At 42.3% G+C, this 18,700-nt stretch overlaps 1 protein-coding gene and 1 long non-coding RNA gene across 2 annotated transcripts in view; both read left to right on the plus strand.

The window, feature by feature from the left end:
• The window catches only part of LOC135388448 (uncharacterized), a 211,458-nt gene that overhangs the window by 160,367 nt on the left and 32,391 nt on the right, over positions 1-18,700 (plus strand). The window lies entirely within an intron of this gene.
• LOC135386956 (uncharacterized) lies at positions 5,377-6,223 on the plus strand. Its single transcript, XM_064616428.1, has 4 exons — positions 5,377-5,433; positions 5,504-5,633; positions 5,828-5,971; positions 6,030-6,223. Exons 1-4 carry the CDS (start codon positions 5,423-5,425, stop codon positions 6,219-6,221), a joined length of 477 nt encoding a protein of 158 aa, XP_064472498.1. The 5' UTR covers positions 5,377-5,422; the 3' UTR covers positions 6,222-6,223.

Here is an 18,700-nt window from a genome sequence, read left to right on the forward strand (position 1 = left end):
AGTCACAACATCAACAGCGTTAGTTACGCATTTACATTCAATAAATCGTGGACGTCAAAATAGAAAATTTCGTTAAAGATTTTAACATTGAAGTCGTGAATTCACTATTCTTTTTACCTGAAGAACTACGTTCGCACGTGCACAACAAACAGAAATCTTCGCAAGAGATGCCGTGGATGAATGCGTAAACGACGACAACGACAGTGTGACGAGCCTACGAGCCCGCCACTGGAGCCCGCTCGCATTTGAATAATACAGTCACAACATCAACAGCGTTAGTTACGCATTTACATTCAATAAATCGTGGACGTCAAAATAGAAAATTTCGTTAAAGATTTTAACATTAAAGTCGTGAATTCACTGTTCTTTTTACCTGACGAACTACGTTCGCACGTGCACAACAAACAGAAATCTTCGCAAGAGATGCCGTGGATGAATGCATAAACGACGACAACGACAGTGTGACGAGCCTACGAGCCCGCCACTGGAGCCCGCTCGCATTTGAACAATACAGTCACAACATCAACAGCGTTAGTTACGCATTTACATTCAATAAATCGTGAACGTCAAAATAGAAAATTTCGTTAACGATTTTAACATTAAAGTCGTGAATTCACTGTTCTTTTTACCCGACGAACTACGTTCGCAGGTGCACAACAAACAGAAATCTTCGCAAGAGATGCCGTGGATGAATGCATAAACGACGACAACGACAGTGTGACGAGCCTACGAGCCCGCCACTGGAGCCCGCTCGCATTTGAACAATACAGTCACAACATCAACAGCGTTAGTTACGCATTTACATTCAATAAATCGTGGACGTCAAAATAGAAAATTTCGTTAAAGATTTTAACATTAAAGTCGTGAATTCACTGTTCTTTTTACCTGACGAACTACGTTCGCAGGTGCACATCAAACAGAAATCTTCGCAAGAGATGCCGTGGATGAATGCATAAACGACGACAACGACAGTGTGACGAGCCTACGAGCCCGCCACTGGAGCCCGCTCGCATTTGAACAATACAGTCACAACATCAACAGCGTTAGTTACGCATTTACATTCAATAAATCGTGGACGTCAAAATAGAAAATTTCGTTAAAGATTTTAACATTAAAGTCGTGAATTCACTATTCTTTTTACCTGACGAACTACGTTCGCAGGTGCACATCAAACAGAAATCTTCGCAAGAGATGCCGTGGATGAATGCATAAACGACGACAACGACAGTGTGACGAGCCTACGAGCCCGCCACTGGAGCCCGCTCGCATTTGAACAATACAGTCACAACATCAACAGCGTTAGTTACGCATTTACATTCAATAAATCGTGGACGTCAAAATAGAAAATTTCGTTAAAGATTTTAACATTAAAGTCGTGAATTCACTATTCTTTTTACCTGACGAACTACGTTCGCAGGTGCTCATCAAACAGAAATCTTCGCAAGAGATGCCGTGGATGAATGCATAAACGACGACAACGACAGTGTGACGAGCCTACGAGCCCGCCACTGGAGCCCACTGATCTCTATGTATAAAGGCTGGATCGCGCATGGGAGAGGGGCTCGTGGGGGAGAGGCGTGCCTTCGGGCCGCCATGTTGGTGGGCCCTAAAGTGCTGTGTGTGCCCATAGAAAACAATGGGAGGCAACAGAGATTGTGAGTATTTGTTGCGCTGCAAGCATTGGTCGTTGTTTATCATCACACAATTTTGTAAGGTGCCAGTATACTGATGTATCCTAACAGTGTTTCACAGGTGTCCTGCCGTTCGATTCTTAATTACGTTATGTTTTGCATTCCGAAACTAGACCGTCACTGCAGTGCAGCGCTGGGGATTGTACTACAGCACGTTTCCCAGCCAATATTTCAATAAGAAACGACTTGAGGTTAACAACAACCAAGTATATAATATCCCGTACTGCGTTCTGGACAAAAATTGTTCCGTCACGAACGGTCCGGGAAAAGATATACTCGCATGGCAGAAAGAGATCGTTCTGTAGAATCACAGCCGTTGTTTTAGCCGTGTATGCGTTTAGTATGATTTATATCAAGCATCGCCTTAGAAAGAGTCTTTTAGTAAACGACAGCGGTGCTTTGCCTCGCAAATATGGACACACCGAAGCAGCCCAAATAATTACTTCACGCAATTAGATCACACTCGTTAGGACAGTTAATCTGATTGCGTATTTTCAAAGTCAAAACTGCACGCTATTTCTTGCATTTGTCTAAAGATATAGATTAAAAAGTTGTGCATATACTCACACATACTATACAAGATATTTGATTGTGGATTAAATGCTAAAATTTATCGATTCACATTCAGGAGAAGTGGTGACTACCACACATCAGTAAGAGTTTAATTAAAATTTGAACAGGTGTTGCGATTTATGATCAGTGTTGTAGAATGTGTAATTTCACAATACGCAAGCTTTAATTCGCTCACTTTGACGAGCACTCTTTCATGACGTCAGGGAAGTTAATCGAATGGATTGATATTTTCTGTATACACTATCATAATGCGAATTCTTTATGTCGCGGATATTAAAAGTTACAAATATTTTCCGAATGAAATTTACTTAAAACTCGAAGCTCGAACTCGACTTCTTTACTTAAACCTTAATTTACCTAAAAATCGAAGGTAGTGATGTAAGCTTAATCAATTAAGTTACTTAGAAAGTGGTTACACCTCCTTGAGACACAGGACTTATCTCTTTTTGAAGTACAGCCCTTCTATGTTTGTTTGCTTCTTCCTTTATTTGTTCTGATTATTTGCAGGCGCGGTTGTGCCAAACTGAATGTCCTTCTCCAGCACTCACATGGTTTTGTTGAATACAACTGCAGCGTGAGAAAAGCTGCTTGGGGACGGGGTCCTGCTATCCAGTGCTGACTTTGTCATGCTTGTTATGTGAAGCATGTTCCAAAAAATGCAGCTCCACATATGGTCTTCAAATTGCAACAGGACTATTTGGAGCTTGAAACAGTTGTGATTTTGTCATTTTTGCCCTCGTGTACCCAGTCTGTGAAACGCAAACAAAAAAAGTCTAACACGATATGCTTTTGTAATGAAGATCACTGATGATGAGTAAAGAGAATATACGAGTTCAAGTTTATTCAATATTTTATATCATACATTATATTATTCAACATTTTATGTCAAGTTTATACAACATCAAGTTTATTCAAGTTCAAGATTTATTTCTTGCACTTATGCGTTTCAGGATACAGTGAACGTGCAGGGAGGTCCAAAAGGCTACATTTATTGTTTTGTGACCTTGCTACAATGGCAATATATATTTTAGGAATGACAATGGTCAGGTACGCTCTCTAAATTTTAGGTTCGAATGAGCAATGAATAGCAACTTTCCTCCTGATATTTTCTCATATATGCTAAATTTTAAATTTAATGTGATCAAATATGTGATAATATAATAATAATATATAAGAATATAATATGTGATAAATGAATATGATCAACAGTAGATGTAAACAACATGAGTAGCCAGAGAAGTGCATTCTCAATAAATAATTTTCTTATAGCGTATATGTGCATACCTATTAACTGAAACAATTATCACAGTTCCCTGACAAGTTTTGGTATCTGAGAGTGTACTGTAGAGGCTGCTTAGATCTACAACAGTTCATACAAGGTACTATATACTGTGAATGCCTTTAAAAATTCCATGTGACACATATGCCTTTACTTTCTGGAGGTGCTGTGGTAGTCAAAGTTTGTGGGCATTACGCAGGTTCTGCACCCATTTCTTGAGTATGTCGAGGCAGCTGTGAAGTAACCTGCATTGATGATGATTATTCCAATTTTCATGGTGCATCGACAACAAAGGAAATAATACATCAGAACATTGGTTTGGGTGCAACCAGTTCAAAATGAATATGTTGTTTAATAAATGCATTGGACAAATGTTAAAACATCAGCTTAAAACATGGTTTACAATCCCTGTATCTTCTAAAAATTAAAAAGATTAAAAACTATTCTAAAAAAAATATGGGGAACTCTTCAAAAAAGAATTATAATCTCTAATTATTATGTTGCTGGGTGAAGGAGCCTAAAGTCTAAGGTGTGTTTCTGATGTGAACATGTAAGAAAATATGCAAAACTGATAGAGGCTATCCACAGTGCGTGCACTGAGGTTGTTCCTTCCTATAAAGTAGAAACCAGTGGATGAGGAACGTGATACTTACCTGTACACCCGGCCGTATCACACTGCGCAGATTATTCACTGGGTAGCCCTCATGACGAAACCTGTATTGAGAGACCACTTTTGCCTTAAAAACTGCTACAAATAGCACGACACGCTACAAATTATTACTATCGTAACAAGCTGACGATACAGCTCAGACACAAAGCCGTTATTCAAGTCGCGCCACACCACCGTTACGTACGATTCTTTGTCACAAATCAAACCAAGGCACAAAACAATACCAATACATGAAAAAAGGTGACAATCTTGGTCTCATTATGACGTAATACCGAACTTGTGCGCGAAGGTAATTCAAATAAATGAATGTGGCACTTGCTTCCGCAGAGAACACCCTGTACCATGCTAGCAATGCATGCAAAAAAGCGCTCGAGTGCTTGCACATATATCGATGACAACACTACCTGTGTAGTGTAACATGTTCTTTCAAGCATATTATGCACTCAAACTGTATTTGCCGCCGGGTAAAATGCAAGTGTGCTCGATTGAACGTCGGAAGAGCGATCACGCAACCTGCATCCAGTGCTCGTTTTGGGCAAAAAAGCACTTCACAATGGTCAACTAAATATACAGAATTGGCGCCTATTTATTCCTTGATGAAGAGTGACTCACCTGTATAAATTTAGGCCCTGTAACCTTGCCAGTACGGTTGGTACGACCGTAATTGCAAGAAGTTGCCATGATCGCTGCGGCGACTGCTGTGGGTATAGTAAGATGGCGGCCGGTTTCTTCACGCTCGCGCTCCCAATCCGCGATCCAGCCTTTTACAATCGAGATCAGTGGACTTTGTGGATGTTTCTTGTCTGCGTAGTATTCGTATTCGTTCGTTTCCCTTGTCTATAAGTATGGAGCGGCGGCAAAAGGTGCTCTTATTAAGAGGCTTGCTTGTACTCAAACAAGCACAGATGGTACAGATGCGAAGAAGAAAGGCCTGGGTACGTCGTGTGTGGCAAAATAGAAAAACAGAAAGCGAGTTCTACACATCGGTAGGTACCTGCTCTCTCTGCTGTAAGGTGGTGAAACTGAATGTTGGAAAAAAATATCTCGTAACCGCAGATGCAGGTCATGCGGACTCAAGACCCGGACTTGTTTTTGAGATACTACCGGATGACACCTGACCTTTTTGACAAATTGCACGACATTGTTCGGGAGAAGCTGACGAAGGAGTTCGTCGTGGGTGAACCAATAAGCTCCGGAGAGCGCTTAGCAATGACTCTTCGGTGAGATATTTGAAACGTTAATATTATTGTACGACATTTTCAGTATCTTGGTTTTTGTGGAAATGTGCAGGTATCTGATCTCAGGAAGTTCGATCATGGACATCGCCAAAGAGTTCAGGGTTGGTCTGGAAACAGCCCGAGAAGCGGTACACCTCACATGCGAGGTTCTGTGGCAAGACTTATCCCCACATTATATGAAGGTATGTTTGAGGGCAAAGTAGAGGGTGACAACAAGGATATATAACCCCACGCAAAAAATAATAGTTGAAGTAGTTGGTCTAGCCGCCCAAGCAAGCCACAATCAATTATGAGAAAAGCTATTGTTATGGCCTTCGTGCGAATAACATAAAGCACAGAACCAAGTCCCAAGAGATGTCTATTCCTGCATCTTTAGCCACCAACAGAGAAAGACTGGAAAGCCATCGCAGACGGATTTTGGAAACGCTGGCAGTTTCCGAACTGCCTGGGGGCAGTAGATGGAAAGCACATTCAGATAGATGCGCCACCTAAAACCGGTAGCCTCTACTACAATTACAACGTAGGTACTGTTTGTGTGAAGTTCATGAAAAGTTTTGTCTCACATAATCTTTTTTCAGGGTACATTTTCCATAGTGCTGATGGCAGTTGCTGACAGCAGCTATTTATTTCACCTCATCGATATTGGTGCCCCAGGACGCATGAGTGATGGCGGTGTGTTCAAGAGGTCCCCCATTGGTCAGCGCCTACATTCTGGTCTTCTTGGATTGCCATCTTCTCAGCAGTTACCAGGCTTTGTAGGACATTTGTAGGACAGTTTGTAGGACATCGTGCATAAACTGTCACCTTCACAACTAAACATGTGTTGCAACTCTCTACGCAGTTTTTTGCTTTTGCGCCAAAAAACCCAAACATCATCATCATCATAATCTACGCAGTTTTAAAAAACATACCACTATGTGCAACTTTACATTTAAAGCCAGCAGAAACAGCGGGCACGCTGGTACCGTCAACGCGTGCCTCCATCGCGGCTCTCAGATGGTCAGGCGTATAACTAGACTGCATCGATGCGCTCTACGCGGTAGCCGACTGACTAGCGGACTTGGCGAGATTTGGAACGAGACTTAACATGGCGGCACTTCCGGTTAGACCGCTAGGCAGTCGACTAACCGGGGTATTGGAACGCAGCCTAGGGAGAGCCGCAAAAGATGCTTTAATATTGGTCGACTGGTAAGCAGCGCTGGCGGTTCTGGCGTTCCGTAGGTGAGATAGCGTGGTCTTATCATGGATGATGACGAATGCGCCAAGAGCGCTGTGAACTTGTGGGGTACATCTCTTAAAAACCTGGTGGTAGTGGTAGGAAGGGAGTTGCCTCAGGACAGAAGCCGCCGATATTTCGAACAGAGACTGTTCTTCTTCTGGGAGACAGTCTCTGTTCGAAATATCGCCGGCTTCTGTCCTGAGGCAACTCCCTTCCTACATTCTACCGGTTCGCTGGATTTCTACCCATCTATGGTGGTAGTGGTGGTGGTTATGGTGAAAATTAACCACACCACATTGCACGCTCCTAGCCAACCAACATTCCGAGTGACAATGTCCTCGCGTGGCGGCGCTCATCACATGTCTATCGTGCAGGCGAGGGAGGGTGTTTCGCGCCTTGGGGATTCGGCGGGCTATAGATCGTATGCAAAATAAAAGCGCCACCTATCGTTCATTTCGCGAAGCTCCTCTATCCGCCGCCATTACACGGACAAGACGGACGGACCGGCAAATTTGCACGAACGGCTACTGTAACGTAACGAAATGCCTTCGCATTGTTGCGTAAATGGATGTAAGCAGCGAGGTTACCGAAATACAGACGGGAAAAATGTAGGTCCCAGAATCTGGCAAGAGTCTTGCGGATAAATGCGACTTTTATAGCCTTAGTTGCTCATCCGCCATAATAACCCGAATCATCATTTCTTCGCTCTTTCGCTCTTTCTTTTTCGCTCTTTTGTTCTTTCGCTAATGATCATAGTTGTGTTGTGACGTAAAGCCACGAATTATTATTATTTAATGGCCTTTTTGGAAATCAAGACGACGACCATTTCTTTCGCTCATGACCATAGTTGTGTTGTGACGTAACGCCACGAATTATTATTATTCAATGGCCTTTTTGAAATCAAGACGATGACCATTTCTTTCGCTCATGATCATAGTTGTGTTGTGACGTAAGGCCACGAATCATTAATATTCAATGGCCTTTTTGAAATCAAGACGACGACCATTTCTTTCGCTCATGATCATAGTTGTGTTGTCACGTAAAGCCACAAATTATTATTATTTAATGGCCTTTTTGAAATCAAGACGACAACCATTTCTTTCGCTCATGATCATAGTTGTGTTGTGACGTAAAGCCACGAATTATTATTATTTAACGGCCTTTTTGAAATCAAGACGACGACCATTTCTTTCGCTCATGATCATAGTTGTGTTGTGACGTAAAGCCACGAATTATTATTATTTAATGGCCTTTTTGAAATCAAGACGACGACCATTTCTTTCGCTCATGATCATAGTTGTGTTGTGACGTAAAGCCACGAATTATTATTATTTAACGGCCTTTTTGAAATCAAGATGACGACCATTTCTTTCGCTCATGATCATAGTTGTGTTGTGACCTAAAGCCACGAATTATTATTATTTAATGGCCTTTTTGAAATCAAGACGACGACCATTTCTTTCGCTCATGATCATAGTTGTGTTGTGACGTAAAGCCACGAATCATTAATATTCAATGGCCTTTTTGAGATCAAGACGACGACCATTTCTTTCGCTCGTGATCATAGTTGTGTTGTGACGTAAAGCCACGAATTATTATTATTTAATGGCCTTTTTGAAATCAAGACGACGACCATTTCTTTCGCTCGTGATCATAGTTGTGTTGTGACGTAAAGCCACGAATTATTATTATTTAATGGCCTTTTTGAAATCAAGACGACGACCATTTCTTTCGCTCGTGATCATAGTTGTGTTGTGACGTAAAGCCACGAATTATTATTATTTAATGGCCTTTTTGAAATCAAGACGACGACCATTTCTTTCGCTCGTGATCATAGTTGTGTTGTGACGTAAAGCCACGAATTATTATTATTTAATGGCCTTTTTGAAATCAAGACGACGACCATTTCTTTCGCTCATGATCATAGTTGTGTTGTGACGTAAAGCCACGAATTATTATTATTTAATGGCCTTTTTGAAATCAAGACGACGACCATTTCTTTCGCTCATGATCATAGTTGTGTTGTGACGTAAAGCCACGAATTATTATTATTGAATGGCCTTTTTGAAATCAAGACGACGACCATTTCTTTCGCTCATGATCATAGTTGTGTTGTGACGTAAAGCCACGAATTATTATTATTTAATGGCCTTTTTGAAATCAAGATGACGACCATTTCTTTCGCTCATGATCATAGCTGTGTTGTGACGTAAAGCCACGAATTATTATTATTCAATGGCCTTTTTGAAATCAAGACGACGACCATTTCTTTCGCTCATGATCATAGTTGTGTTGTGACGTAAAGCCACGAATTATTATTATTTAATGGCCTTTTTGAAATCAAGACGACGACCATTTCTTTCGCTCATGATCATAGTTGTGTTGTGAAGTAAAGCCACGAATTATTATTATGTAATGGCCTTTTTGAAATCAAGACGACGACCATTTCTTTCGCTCATGATCATAGTTGTGTTGTGACGTAAAGCCACGAATTATTATTATTGAATGGCCTTTTTGAAATCAAGATGACGACCATTTCTTTCGCTCATGATCATAGTTGTGTTGTGACGTAAAGCCACGAATTATTATTATTGAATGGCCTTTTTGAAATCAAGACGACGACCATTTCTTTCGCTCATGATCATAGTTGTGTTGTGATGTAAAGCCACCAATTTTTATGTACTTATGCTATACAGGATCTGGACGTGATTGACAGTGCATTAAATTTTCATCAGCGTATTTCTGTGATAAATAAACTGAGATATTTGCATTTTACACACTTTTGTGTTGACCTCAATGAGTGATACTCTACCCCACTGCTCGTGGTAACGTTGTGAAAATACCAGAAGGAGAATGGCAGGTTATATGGTTACACCATGTGCATAGAGGAAACACATTGTGCATCTCATTCTAAAGTAGCCATGTATAAATTTTGCATGAAGAGAAATACAAAAAGTCAGGCAGAAATAAAGGTATTTTACTGACACAACATTACACATATGTGCATTTTATAGGACATTGCTTCATTCCAGCAGTGCAGCCAACTAGATTGGAGCAAAAGCCTCAGGTTAGGAGGTGACTATATTCCAAACATATACTCTTCTTCTAATGGGTGCTGTTCCTATCATTGACATTGTATTTAAAGGGTTGGGGGGACTCCATGTTAACACTTCCTTAGCACATAATCTCCCAATACTTTAAATACAGTGACAATGATGAGGGCAGTTAACAGTTGAAGAACAGTATCTCTCCAAAATATCGAAGGCCCCTGACCTGATGTTTTCCTTTTTTTGCGCTGCATGTAAATCTCAACTGTATTTATGACATAACACCATGGTAATATATCACAGACAACATGAACATGTGTCCCATACAGTACAAGATATCACAAGATATTGTGCTCGAATGACACACTGATGACACACGATTAACAAGGAAGTTGGAAATCCCTAATCACCCAGCTCCATTATGCTGTTTTTTTTTTTCATTAGGAAACAGCTGTCACAGCTGGAAATATTGCAAGATATATTCTAAATAATGTCGAGACCGATGATCCAGGGCTTATAGCGAATGTTTTTAACGATTACTTCTCAAATGTTTTTATAACAGACAATGGGGACACGAACTTGACTATTGTTGATAAGACTGTTTTCATTCCTGATCTTGTTATATCTGAGGAAGGAATTTTGGTGTCATTGTTAAATCTGTCTGAAAAAAAATCACAATGTCAAGGTGACCTGGCTGCTGCATTTTTAAAACGGTTCCCGGTGTGGTGTGCCAAGTACCTGTTTTTGCTTTTCAACAAATCCTTGTGTCTAGGCAAGATACCAACACAGTGGAAGTTTGCACACGTTGTACCTGTCTTTAAGTCCGGGAACTCTTTGTGTCCTCTCAATTACAGACCGGTTTCGTTACTACCGGTTTGCAGCAAGTTAATAGAACATTATGTCTGTAATCACATAATCTGTTATCTAGAGCAAGATGGTTTTTTCACCAATGCTCAGCATGGATTCAGGCGTGGGTTTTCAACTATTACCCAGCTAATTGAAACTGTTCACACACTAGCCGACGTATTGAATAATAATGGTCAGGTTGATGTTCTGTTTTTGGATCTATCGAAAGCATTTGATCGTGTTTGCCATGTTAAACTTATGAAGAAGTTGTCTTATATTATCAATAACGAACGCTTAGTTAATTGGTTACAATTTTACTTGAAGGATAGGTCGCAATTTGTTGTCGTCAATGGTTGTTGTTCGTCCAGGGCAGAAGTGCGCTCCGGGGTACCGCAGGGTTCCGTCCTCGGTCCCGTACTTTTTCTTATTTTCATTAATGATTTAGTCAGACGTGTATCAGTACATTGCAAATTGTATGCAGATGACTGCATTGTGTTCAATAGTATAAACTCTGTGCAAGATCAGGTAGTACTTAATGACTCACTGGATCGCATATCTGAATGGGCCACGGAATGGCAGATGGATTTGAATCCGGTTAAGTGTGTTCAAATGACAATCATACCCCTGTCACACGGGCATTTTCGATCCTGCTCGACCGAACCTGCTTGAACCCAATGCAGATCGGATGGTGCTACACGGCCGCTTCCAAGCAGGATCGAACTTTGATCCTGCTTGAGTCAAGACAGTTCCCATAACAGGATTGAGAATTTCAAGACAGCTCGACGGCCGCCATTTGCATCCTCGACCCCGGTGAACTGTCATAACTTAAGACGGACATGCGCGCAAATGATGTTTACATCGGTATACGATAGATTACCACTAATATCGCTGTTATATAGGAAACGCGAAATTAATGAGTTCCGTTTATTCATTTGCACAGATCAACCATTCAATGCGCATTGAAAGTGGCCGTGTAGCAGCGTCAAAACTCGAGCGTGCTCGGGAAGTTCGATGCAGATCGGATTCGAGAAGGATCGAAATGCCCGTGTGACAGGGGTATTACACACAAACGCTGCCCCCTTTCTTACTCCTATTCGCTAAATAACGTGCCACTCCGTGTTGTTGATACTTACAAGTATCTCGGAGTTATAATATCTTCAGACCTGCGTTGGAATAACCATGTGGATTACATCACGAGAAGAGCAAGTAAGCGTCTCTGGTACCTTAGACGCTTCATGCGACACAGTACCCGTACGACAAAATTAGCAGCGTACCAATCACTCGTCCGCCCTATCCTTGAGTATGCTGATGTGGTCTGGGACCCTTACACAGTGTCCAATATTACGAAGTTGGAACGCGTGCAAAGGCTCGCCCTTCGCTTTATCTGCGGCTCATACGATATGCGATCATCTGTTACTGCTCTATACAAACAGGTTAGTATTGAGCCGTTGGCACACCGTCGGAAATTGCATAGACTGAAGATGTTTTTTCAGATTTTAGCTGGCGAATTGAAAATTGATTATCGAAATTTGTTTTCGCTGAGTTCCACTCAACAGAGCAGAATTCGCCATTGCCGGCATGTAGACACTTTTCGACCGAGGGTGAACTGTTACCAGTATTCTTTCGTTCACCGCACCGCTATTGAATGGAATGCTCTTCCAAACAGTGTTGTATGTGCCCAGTCGTCGCAGTCCTTTTGTGATAGATTACATGCTACATATACGACTTAGTGAAATGTTGTTGTACGTTGAATGATGTATGTACATTCATGCCTTGGCCGACCTCAGTTGGCTGGCATTATAGTTAAATAAATAAAAAAAATGATATTAATGTAGAGAACAGGTATCAAATTAGCTGTTACGTCTCCGAAAACAACATCAAAGACGAGGAGATGGACTGATCCATGCAACAAACATTTAAAATATCACCAAAGAAACTGACAGAAAAAGAAGAACATTTAAAATTACAGAGAGGACACACTAAATAACTAAATAATAAACAACTAAAAGTACTACCAAAAATGTCACAGTGCAAACATTTTAGCTGTAACCATCTATCAAAAATTGCACAAAATGTATAGACTTTGTTGTTGTAGACCTATCACTGGCAAACCTCCTCCAGCATATACAATATATTCAGTACGTAGAACAAAATACAAACATTAAGCAGACTGTGTGGCCTGTTCTTTTCTTTGTGCTTGTGGTGCCAAGTGAGGAAGCATAACATTGAAGTAGAAGGTCGCTAGGGATTCTTTAACAACTTTCCAGCGTCCCAAATCAAAGTAGATTCTCTCGACCGCTACCCACCTTTCCGAGCAAACAACAAAGTCTCCCCACTCACAACAAGTCAAACCCATTTGTCCCAGTATTTGGAAATAGTACTCGTGATCCCTTTTTAGCTTTGGGTGCCCATGCTCATCGAAGCACAAGTATGGTATCTTGTCCTTGGCCAAAGAGGGCTCACTGTCTCGAAGTGAATAGGGGCACTTGATTTCAAGCACACCATGTGGTGTGTGCTCAGTTGGGTTGTACACAAATCTGTCCGGTAAGGCTCCAAGCCAAGGACAGCCTGGGTCAACAATGATGCCTGCTGGAGACAGCACTATATCATGCCCAACCCGTCTCATGAGATCCGCCCCAGGTGGAAATAATGAACTGGTTCCACTTCAAAGTGGTTTAGTGAACAGGTTCCACTTGCAACCGGTTCCACTTGGCAAGTGGTCTCCGTACAGCCAGGAAATCATGCGATGCTAAGGCAACTGCCTTCTACAGTTACGACACACGATGTATCTCTTTGACTCAGTGTTTTTTATTCACTGAACTCCATATTTATATTGCGTCTCGCTGCTTTTCGAACGTCTTGAATTTTTCCAGACAGGATTTATCCGATGTTTGTTATCGTCTCCTTGACATCCACTTGTCGAGTCTTCCCCCAATGTGCCACAGTTTCTGCAAAGGTGAAGTTGAAGCTATCACAGAGTTTGAACTGTGCAAGCTTGTTCCCTTCTACTCGTGCAGTCAGGCAGAAAACCAAGAGCTTACCAATGACAAGCTTGACCTTCTCAGGAGTGATCTGTTTTCTTGCTTTGGTTTTTCTTCTGGGTTTCCCGTGTCTTTTGGTGCGACCCTTCCACCATAGCTGCGGTCGCACAGAAGTGCAGTGCCCCATAGAGCTTGCGCCATATCTTAGGCCACAAGAGTTGGCCGACCATTTTTGAATATTCTCATTGTGGCTGCCGCAGTAATTGTGTGGCCGCCGTTTATGTGGTACTGGAATGTTAGAAACAAGGCTATATCTTACTCAAGACTGGTAACTGGTAACAATACTAACTGGTAGTGTGCACAAAACCATTGTACAGCTAACCAGGATACCTACACGACCATTTTCCATTTGTGTAAAGGGCGGTACAGCAGCTGTTGCTGTTGTACATTTGGCTGCATGGCTTTGTATTTCACCTGCATGTAAGAGAAAAAGAAGGCAAGGAGATGTAGAGCATGTTGGCTATCATGAAGAAACAAGGTGATGAAACAGAACATGTATAACATGAGCATAATCTGTGCCTGCCAGTAATTAGGGACCACAGCTGAAAAAAAATTTGGTGGACCTAAATGCTGTAGCTCGAATTAGGAAACTACCAAACTTATTACAACCGAAGAGACCGCTAATTCACTGTGTGACGCATGGATCGTTATCTACCAGCCCAATTACTGCATTATGTGTAAATTACGCATGTCAGACTTACCCTGTCTGTTATTCTTATTAGAGGGTGTTTCCCTGCTGGTGCCTTGGCCTAAAAAGGAGGTGCTTACATTTGTCAGAGAATCACAGTAATGGGCATGATGTGAAAGTAAGCAAAACAGTAGTCCTAACCTGTGATTAAGCTCGGTGTATGTGAGCGGCCTACGATCAGGCGGATGCATGATGCTTCCACATCACTTCCAGCTAGATGAACATATGAAAGAAAAATCTTTAAGGTAAAGAACATTTCTGCATACAACACAAAAACGGGGATACCTACATGTCACATAATCAGGAGACTCCTCAGTGGATCCACAGCTGTCTGCAGGTGAGGCAGCAGAAATGTTTCGGTGCATTTCTTCTTCCTCATCCTGCGTATTGGCTTTTTGTCTTGAAGATGCAGCAACATCAGCAAGCCCGACTGAATCAGGGAAGGCATAAAGATAAGCATGACATGCGAGTTTAATGTAATTAAGGTATTATAGGGGTTATTCACATGACGTTATCCGCAGGAGACTGCCACTGTGGCTAGCATGCAGATGTGCTGCCATATTGTAGGTCCCGTTCAAGCCGTCATCTATATCGCACTCACCATATATTTGGTGTTTCAGAGTTATTGTGCTGTGTGATTTGTAGCACATCCAAGAAATTTCCACATTTTTGACGTTCATAGTCATCCAAAAAACATATGGCAGCAAACGAATGTGGGAACATAACTTTGGGGGTCTGATGGAAAGAAGGCACTGAAAAGGTTAGCCAGCTGTAGGACTCGAACCCACATCTTTTGGATTACCGGTCCAGGGCTCTACCATTTGAGCTAAGCTAACACCCCCCCCCCCCCCCCGGCGACTTCCAAGGGTGCGGTGACATCAGTGAATAAATCCTATTGAGTTAGTATCTTGACGTGTCCTCTGCTGCTCTGCACCGCTCAAAAATGAGATCAGTGTGCACAAGACCAAAATCATGCATGTTGTGACTTATGGTAAAAATTGCAACAATTATTAAGAAACGTTACTATCACTCCACCTGGTGCAGAACATGATGTGCAGTACACAGGTTGGCCTCTGGTCTGTGACATTTGTGTCACCATGGTGTGTACTGGAAGCGAAACAAATGTAACGTGAGCAGTGAACAAAAGATAACTGGTTGAGCTCTGCTAGGTCATCATCCAAACTTACTTTCAGACAGCTTCCTGTCCATACTCTGCTGAAGTCGTTTGTTTTCTTCCATTACAGCGTCGTATCTCCTCCTCCAATACTTTGCGTCCCTCTCTGCGTCTCTGAGCTGTGACGCCTCCACAAGTGTTGGGTCACTGTCACTTTCAGAGTCAATGCTAGATATGCTTACTCGCCTCTTCTGTGGCTGAAGTAAGCACATAGAGGGCACCATGTTCATGCATGTTAACATCACATATCTGTGCATTCGTGGATTCAGATAAACACCAAAAACGCAATAGGATTTTAGAGCCACATGTCATACCTTCGGGAGAGATTTGACTCTGGGCTGAAGCTTCTCTCGTGCACTATTGAGGTGCTCGTCTAAAATAGTCTTGTACGCAAGATCATGGGCAGCGGACAACTTATCCTTCTTCTTTTCTGTTCCTTTTATGAAAATGGAACGATGTCAGACACTTGTGTTGACATATGATTACATATACGTGCGCTAATCCGGACTTACCTGGTTTGCCTTTTGTTTTTGCGAGAGAGAGTGTTATGTTCCGAAGCGGCGTCTTCGCATTCTGATGCATGCAGTGGTGGCACTGGCACACGTTTCATGATTTGCTTTTTTTTTCAAGGCATCTTCAGTTTCTGTTAGAAAAACATCAGATGCATTCACACTATTTTTGGGTATGCGCAGTACCTTACCTGCTAACATAAGGATCTGCACCGGAAAGTGTTTGTCATCTCCACTTTCCCTCCACAGGGCAAAGTAAACGGCCTTGTTGTCGAAATCTCTATCGTGCTTGGGACAGAAATCGGATATACAGTCAACCCTCGATTTATGAACACCCTCGGTTCCCCGAAAAATCGTTCATAAATCGAGGGATTCATAAATCGAAAATTCTGTTAACTGAGTACTATCGAGCAAATGCAACAGTATTTTCGAGTTGGGATTGTGTTTATAATGCCATATACTGTGTAATTTTGCTTTTGACCAGGCCCTCTGCTGTATCAATCTCACAAAGAACAGACGTTAGCGCATTCACACTCTGTTTATTATGCAATACTAAATTGTTTAATTTTGCTTTGGACCATGCCTTCCGCTGTGTCAATCTTGGAAATAAGAGATGTCACCACATTCGCACTGGGCTGGTCTCTGATTTCCTCCGGGATTTTTAACCTCAGTTTATTAATCTCCGGGTGACAACGACCACCTTATTCATCAACTGAGGTCAGGAGCACTTGGTCGCACATTGTGCGACCCCGGAAAACCCGTTCGTTGTTCGGGTTTCGAGGGGTTAAGAACCGAGGGTGCAATACCTGGAAAACGTTTTGTCCGTTCAGTCGTCATTCATAAAACTACGGAATTATCTCTTTGAAGGTTTCTGTGACCTCGGAACGATCCGTTCATAAATTGAGGGCAAAAACGCTGGGCAATTCCTAGTTGGTTCCCAGAAATTCCGTTCATTATTCGAGTATCGAGGTTCATAAAACGAGGGAAAAATGAATGGAAAAAGTTTGGTTCCCCGTGCTCGTGTTCATAAAACCAGGGAATTCATAAATCGAAGGTTCATAAATCGAGGGTTGTAGTTTAGTAACGATACCGCGGCTTCTACGAAGACAAAAATCATGAAAAACACGGAAAACCGATATGCGTCCGGTCTCTACATGCAATTTTACTATTTTACAGGACAAAAATTGTTACCGATTTGCAAAATTTGTGAATTTTGATACGAAATTACCTCTTTCGACAACAGATAATTACCGCAATCTATCTCCAAGCCCCATCCCACTACTTCAGCGCCACCATCCCAATGGAACCAAAATATGACACAAACACAAAAGTATAAAACTAAATTCTTTGACTTTTCAACGTTTTTCATGTAACTAAAACGTAAATTTATTACAAATAACGCATAACATTAGGCAGAAACTATGATGAAACACCAATCTCGCGATGTCGCTGAACACCGCAAGCACGACACTTCGCAAGTGCGTGATTCCAAAACCACAAACACGAACTTGTTCAAGTTAGGCCACATCCTGAAGGACACACAAACGACTGGATACACTCGCAGTGTTTGGTGCCGAATCATGACATAGAGCCCTCTCGATACATGAGATACATATTCCCCTGTTGTAACCTAACCTCAGTCACGACGGATGCACAGTCTACATGGGCCCTCTCGACACATGGAATATGTATTCAGCTGATCTAACCTAACCTCAGTCACGACGGACGCGCAGTCTACATGGGCCCTCCCGACACATGGAATACGTGTCCTCCAGACCTAACCTAACCTCAGTCACGACGGAAGCACAGTCTACATGGTCCCTCTCGACACATGGAATACGTATTCGACAGGCCTAACCTAACCTCAGTCACGACGGACGCGCAGTCTACATGGGCCCTCCCGACACATGGAATACGTGTCCTCCAGACCTAACCTAACCTCAGTCACGACGGAAGCACGGTCTACATGGGCCCTCCCGACACATGGAATACGTGTCTGTCAGACCTAACCTAACCCCAGTCACGACGGAAGCACAGTCTACTTGGTCCCTCTCGACACATGGAATATGTATTCGACAGGCCTAACCTAACCTCAGTCACGACGGATGCACAGTATATATGGGCCCTCTCGACACATGGAATACGTATTCGCCAGACCTAACCTAACCTCAGTCATGACGGATGCACAGTATATATGGGCCCTCTCGACACATAGAATACATATTCGCCAGACCTAACCTAACCTCAGTCACAATGGATGCACAGTATATATGGGCCCTCTCGACACATGGAATACGTATTCGCCAAACCTAACCTAACCTCAGTCACGACGGATGCACAGTATATATGGACCCTCTCGACACATAGAATACGTATTCGCCAGACCTAACCTAACCTCAGTCATGGCGGATGCACAGTATATATGGGCCCTCTCGACACATGGAATACGTATTCGCCAGACCTAACCTAACCTCAGTCACAACGGATGCACAGTATATATGGGCCCTCTCGACACATGGAATACGTGTTCGCCAGACCTAACCTAACCTCAGTCACGACGGATGCACAGTATATATGGGCCCTCTCGACACATAGAATACGTATTCGCCAGACCTAACCTAACCTCAGTCATGACGGATGCTAAGTATATATATGGGCTCTCTCCGCACATGGAATACGTATTCGCCAAACCTAACCTAACCTCAGTCACGACGGATGCACAGTA

This window comes from Ornithodoros turicata, chromosome 3 (genome assembly GCF_037126465.1).
Source record: "Ornithodoros turicata isolate Travis chromosome 3, ASM3712646v1, whole genome shotgun sequence".
Taxonomy (NCBI): Eukaryota; Metazoa; Arthropoda; class Arachnida; order Ixodida; family Argasidae; genus Ornithodoros; species Ornithodoros turicata.

Coding starts and splice junctions, on each gene's coding strand:
- LOC135386956 (XM_064616428.1), top strand. Junction 5,634..5,827: donor TATCCCCACATTATATGAAG/GTATGTTTGAGG, acceptor CTGCATCTTTAG/CCACCAACAGAGAAAGACTG. Junction 5,972..6,029: donor GCCTCTACTACAATTACAAC/GTAGGTACTGTT, acceptor ATCTTTTTTCAG/GGTACATTTTCCATAGTGCT.